This window comes from Tupaia chinensis, unplaced genomic scaffold, assembly GCF_000334495.1.
Source record: "Tupaia chinensis unplaced genomic scaffold, TupChi_1.0 Scaffold000054_1, whole genome shotgun sequence".
Taxonomy (NCBI): domain Eukaryota; kingdom Metazoa; phylum Chordata; class Mammalia; order Scandentia; family Tupaiidae; genus Tupaia; species Tupaia belangeri.
Window position 1 is genome coordinate 11,296,260 of NW_006159512.1, and position 6,247 is coordinate 11,302,506.

The 6,247-nt window shown below is 46.3% G+C and overlaps 1 protein-coding gene across 1 annotated transcript in view; it reads right to left on the reverse strand.

Moving 5' to 3' along the window:
- Positions 1 to 6,032, reverse strand: part of SGCB (sarcoglycan beta) — a gene marked incomplete at its 5' end in the record, with an annotated part of 12,187 nt that extends 6,155 nt beyond the window's left edge. Inside the window, 4 exon segments of the mRNA XM_014591966.2 lie at positions 68 to 199; positions 502 to 693; positions 1,830 to 2,015; positions 5,823 to 6,032. Coding sequence (XP_014447452.1) covers positions 68 to 199; positions 502 to 693; positions 1,830 to 2,015; positions 5,823 to 6,032 — 720 coding nt within the window.
- Positions 6,033 to 6,247: the final 215 nt, after the last annotated feature.

The following is a 6,247-nucleotide window of genomic DNA, read 5'->3' on the forward strand; positions in this document are numbered from 1 at the left end:
TTTCTCATATGGACATATGCACCCAAGAACTCAGTAATTCTCTTAAACTCTAAACAAAGATACGCACAGCCTTCAGCTCCACGTTGCCGCCCATACGGAACTCAATGGTCTTGCCCATAATGAATACTCCTTCGTTCCCACGCACAATGGCACGGCCCTCGACCTTTATATTCAGATCACTGGAAGCGTTGCTGGTAATCTGCAAACAATAGTTGTAAATAAGTACTGAGCAGAGTTTCTCAATTAATATGAGTACTATCACAGGAGAGAAATAGAACTTCCCACCATGAGATAATAAAGCCAAGTGCTTCCATTCTCACTTCATAGGTGTGGAAATCGAGCTAAAGAGAACGTGAGAAAACGGCCTCACCGGCCAGCTCCCAACAGACCTGGAACCGATGCTCTCCGCAGTCCTGGAGTACGTTCTTTCCCGACGCTGCAAAACTTACAATTTAGACAGTAATTCTCCCCCATCAGTGAAGCGAAGAAAATAAATCATACCCTTTCAGTAGATGCTTTTTGAACATTCAGACTTTTCACTCCGCTTGGCAAATGAAACTCGTGCGTTTCATAGTCTGTGCTGAATAAGATATTTTGAGTCCGGGGGTCGAAAAACTGCATACCAATGTCGCTTGTAATCGAAGTTTTGTTCTTCTCCACGCTGAGCTTCGTGGTCCCTTGCTGAAAAACAATCTTCAGAGAAACACTTTACTGTGAATATGTTTTCAAAGGATACTGCAACTGAAACTCATCAAACGCGTTATAAAACAGAAAGCACAATGAAACACTACTTTTTTTAAAAAATAGACTAACTTCAAATACTTTTAAGTCTGTTCTCTGTCCACTCACATGGGAGAAGAATCCTTTAAAATGAAGTCTCTTGGGGCCAGCAGGTGGCATGGTGGTCAAGCCACTAGACTCCCATATGGCTGATCACGGTTTGTGTCCTGGACCTGGTGGCTTCCTTTCTCACTTCCCCCGCCCCTCATTCTCTTTCTCTCTCTGGTGAGTGCATGTGCCTTATAACAAATTAAAAAATAACAATAATCATAAATAAAAATAAAAAATTTCTTTTTAAAAATGAAGGCTCCCTGTGTTTGCTCATACTGCTCTGCACGAACACATGGGGGTGTGGCCTGTGCCTCAGACGGAACCGGTGGTGGCCAGGAACACCTCCTCAAGGTTTCAGTTAGTTGGAACCCTATGTGAGCACAGCCATTCGGCATGGGCTGACACTGACAGACTGGAATATTCTCTCCCAGATTCCAGGAAATACGGCGTGTTCTCAACTGAGAATTTACTTATTTATTTTAAAGTTTTAGCTGTTGGGTGCATGTGCTTGCCAGACACAGAGCGAGGGAGAGAGAGAGGAAGGGAGGAATCACCCCCTGGGGGGATGGCCATGCCGCAATCCTTTCTCCGGTCTCCTGGGATATGAGGCCTGCATGCACATGCGCACGGTATGATTCTGAAACCCTGTTGGGTCTGAGCCTCGGCCTGTGTAGTTGGTCACGTGGGATTCAGCACCTTGACCTCTGCGCCACCTGCTGGCCTGGAGAGAAATGCTTTAATGGCGTCCTCAAATGGAGGAGACAAGAATACCTGATATATTCTTATATTGATTATGTCTGTCATAGAAGATGCTATCAAAATCTAGATTAAGAAAGAAAGCATACAATTTAATAGATTATAAAACCAACAATATATTTATGAACTTTCCTTGAAGAAAAATACCTATTCTCAATCATCAACCCTAGGTCTCTGCAAAGGCGTTTTCTTGAATGACCCTCTCCCAACCCCACCATATTTCACTTAATGGGCTGACTTACAGGCTGGTTGTTCCCAGTTATAACCAAGTTTTCGTTTCGCCTTCCTCCGACGGTGCTCTTATACAGTGGGTGGATAACGCCCATGTCCGACACTTGCTTAAATCGGAGCAGACCACTGTCATGGAACTCCATGCTGTCGCAGCCATTGGGGCCAATGCGGATCACAGCCCAGATAACAAGCGTTATCTGAAAGGGAACACCAGCCCACGGTTAGCAGCGTGCATCACCGCCATCGGGGACAGGCCACGTCACAGCCAGAACACAGAAGGCTTCCCAGAATGCTTGACCCATGCGGTGGTTTTCCAACTGTTACAAACAAAACACGTGACAAGATCTACAATAGGCACAGTGGTTAAGGTGCTGGACTCCCGCATGGCTGACCACGGTCAGAGTCCCAGACCTAGTGGCTTGAAAATCATGCCAAGTGTGCATGAGTGCCCAAAATCCCAAGAGAAGAATGGAGGAGAAGGGATGGTGGGAGATGAGCCATCCCCCGGGGGGGATTTCTCACTTTCCCTCTCTACGTCTCTCTCTGTCTCCCTCCAGCAAACACAAGGCCTTATCTTCCCGATGGCAAAGACCTTAAACAAAAACTATAATAAAAACAGAGCAGTCTCCTCTTCCTCCTGCCTTCTTTGTATCTTATTCCCCAGGGACAACCACTTTCAACAATTTTAGCGACTTTGCCTAGAATCTGTCTCCTTATTTTTAAAATACATGTGTGTGTATGCACACTTAATATATACACACACATACCTACACATATATGGTGTTAAATGCTGTGTATATAATATCTACATATATATTAATAAAGTGTATATAAACTTTATATTAATATTATATATTTGCACTTTAGAAGTGTATATGTATACACATACATATGTACATATTACATATAAAAGCACAACACACACACAGACACACACACACACAGACACACACACACACACACACACATGGTGACTTGTCAACTTAAGGTTTTACGTACTGATTTCCTATCGTAGCAGATGAGTTAACGCTCTCACTACACCTCTCCCCACAAGTCCAGCCTCATGTCCGGCCAATCCGTGTCCAGTATGACTGACCCATGCAGCCGTCCTGGCTGGCTGAAGGGGGAGGGCCCAGGACCTGGCGGCTCCATGACAGAGTCCCAGCCAAGCTCTCTGTGTCCAGCCCCGGCTCATTCCTGCAAATCCTGCTTTTCGAGGTATGTGTACTTCCTGTTCCTGAGGCTTTTCAGGAACCTACAAGGCCCTTCTGCCAACACACCCTGCACCCCTCTCCAGCATGCACACACACACACACACACACATACACACACACACACGCAGCTCCTCTCAGATGAGTGATCCCTCCTCCTACTTCTGCTTTCATATTTTTGCTTTAGGATTTCAGGTGTCTCCCGCTTTCTTCAAAGACATTTCTGTTTCTTTTCTCCCTTTCTTTCTCCCTCCCTCCCTCCTTATCTCTCTCTTTTTCTTTCTTTCTCTTACTTGCCTTAGGGAATGTGTGTTCACTGGAGAGACAGACAGAGGCAGTGAGAAGGAAAGTGAGAATCACCCGCAGGAGATGGCCATGCCACAATCCCTTCTCCTTCATTCTCCTCCTGTTATCTTGGGCATGCACATAAGCCGCCGGGTCTGGGACTCAAACTGCAGTTGCCCGTGTGGGAGTCCAGTGACACAGCCACTGTGCCATCTGCTGTCCTGGGATGAGCTTTTTAGAGAAGAGGATAACAATACTTTTGTTCTGCCTTTTTAACCAGGAGTCTCCAGTAAAACATCATGTCGTCATGAAAGTCATTCTGCAGTTTTGCATAGAAAACATGATTTTCCTGACAACCTAATAAATCCACAAAACGAGGCCAGCACGTAGCATGGAGGTTACTGCCCTGGATTCCACCTGGCTAGCGGGGCAGTTTGAGACCCAGACCCAGCTGTGCGAAAATAACCCTGGGACCATGTGTGTGCATGCCCAAAGTCCCGAGAGGAGATTGGAGGAGAAAGGACTGTGGTGTGGCCACCTCTCCTGGGGGGGGGGGGGGGATTTCTCACTTTCCCTCTCTCTCCCTCTCCATCTCTCTTCGGTGAGTGCATGCTTCCTATAGGAAAACAAACAAATAAACAAAAAGCCAAAACCCAACAATCCACAAATTAAAATGAAGTCAGATTACGTACTCTTAGTCGAGCCATTTCTAGCACCCACCATGAAACGTGTAGTGCCAGCTTTCTCACATGCACACAGACACGCACATGTGTGATGTAAGTGACGAAGGAGACACAAACGCTTTGGGTGTACGTAAAACACAAAAGGACGCCTTAAGAGCATTAGAAGCCAGAAATAGCAAAAGTCCAATCACTTTAAAATGGGCGCAGGCCATGTTGATGATGGTCAGGGGTGTACCGACAGTCACGCTCCGAAAACATCTATCCTCACGCATGTCAACTGTAACGCTTACAGTCAACCATCTCAGATTTAAAAAGCTTCCTCTTTAAAAAAGAAAGGATCTTTGGAAAAGGCAACATGTCGGGTCCTGAGCACCACCGTGGCCAGCAGCCGACCAGTTCCTGCATCAGAGGTTGACAACTTTAAAATGTAGCTGAGCAGGCAACACGAAATCCAGGAAAAGTTGGATGAAAACAGAAAGGAGGGTATTTTTTAGGAGAGGTAAGGGCAATAAACCCACAGCAAAGTTCTCTTCTACAGAGCTGACTACCCTCACTAAAGCCGAGTCCTCTCGCCCAGGCCACATGTAGCAGTCAAGTGCCGTGCATTAGGAACCAGATCCCACGTGGCTGACCATGGTTTGGTGGTTTGAAAAATACACCAGGCATGTGTGTAGGTGAGCTCAAAATTCTGACAGGATAGAGGAATGGAGGAAAGAGGACTGTAGGCCTTGGGGTGTTTTCTCTCTTTCTGGCAAGCACACATGCTCTCTGGCAGTTAAAAAAATGTTTTTAAGGGGCCAGCAGGTGGTATGATGCTTAAGGTGCTGAATTCCCACATGGCAGATCGTAATTTGAGTCCCAGACCTGGTGGCTTGAAAATCGTACCAGGCGCTTGTGTGTGTGCATGCCCAAATTCCCACGAGGAGAATGAAGAAGGGATTGCAATGTGGCCATCCCCTGGGGGAGGATGGTGCTTTCTCAATCCCCCTCTATGTCTCTTGCTGTCTCTCTCAGGCGAGTGCACATCCTCTATGGCAAAAACCTTAAATAAATAAATAAATAATAATTTTTAAGAAGTCTTTTAGGACCAGCAGGTAGTATGGAGCTTAAAGTGCTGGATCCCACATGGGTGCCTTCACAGTTCAAGTCCCCAGACCTGGTGTCTTGAAGATTACACGAGGTGGGTGTGCATGCCTGTCCAAAATCCCAGAGGAAAATGGCACAGATGAAACTGCAGTGTGGCCATCCCCCAGAGGGAGATTTCTTGCTCTCTCTCTCTCTCTCTGGCAAGTGCATGCACCTTATAGCAATCAATCAATCAATCAATCAATCAAATCCTTTAAAGAAAAGAACCCATGGTCATTTTTTCCTAAATGAGATTAATGTATGTAAATATTAGCATGCTGGTTCTTTATATATAAAGCATTCATGAGAGAGAAGATAACACGTGTATAGAAAAGAAGAAAGGGCCAGTTAGTGGTGTGGTGCTTGGGACGGGTAGATCGCACATGACTGACTGCATGGTTCAAGTCCCAGACCTGGTGGCTTGAGAAACGCATCAGGTGCGTGTACGTGCCCCAAATCCTGAAGGCTAAATGGGGGAGAAGGGATTGTGGTGTATCCGTCCCCCATGCGGGGCGGCTTTCTCTCTTTCTCTCTCTGGGGAATGTATGAGCCCTCTAGCAAATTAAAAAATAAAGAAACAGAAAGAAGCAAAAGAGACAGTACCCAAAGAAATCCCAGAAACAAAGACCGTGATGTCACTGTAAAACGTGAGGAATTCACCGGGTAATTACAGAGAAAGGACAAGACGCCATATACTCACGATGAAGTTGATGACTGCCAGGATAAACAGCAGGATGATCACGCAGATGGCCAAGTTGCCCTTCCTCCCTCTCAATCCTGTTTTATGGAGACGATCTTCATCAATCGGAATATACCCGGCTTTAAAATTACTGTTGTGCTCTTTACTAACGTTCCTCCTCTCCACAGCCTTCTCACGCATGGACTTCTTTACCGGACCATTGGAACTTTGCTGAAAATGAAGCACAATGGGACCAGCAGTTAGCGTAATGGCTATGTCACCGGACTCCCATGTAGTCGACCGCGTTTCACGTCCCAGACCTGGCAGCTTAAACTCACGTCGGGCGCGTGTGCCTGTGTGCCCAGGATCCCAAGAGGAGAATGGAGGAGAAGGGATTGTGGCGTGGTCATCCACCCGGGGGCGGGGGGAATTCTTGCTTTCTGTCT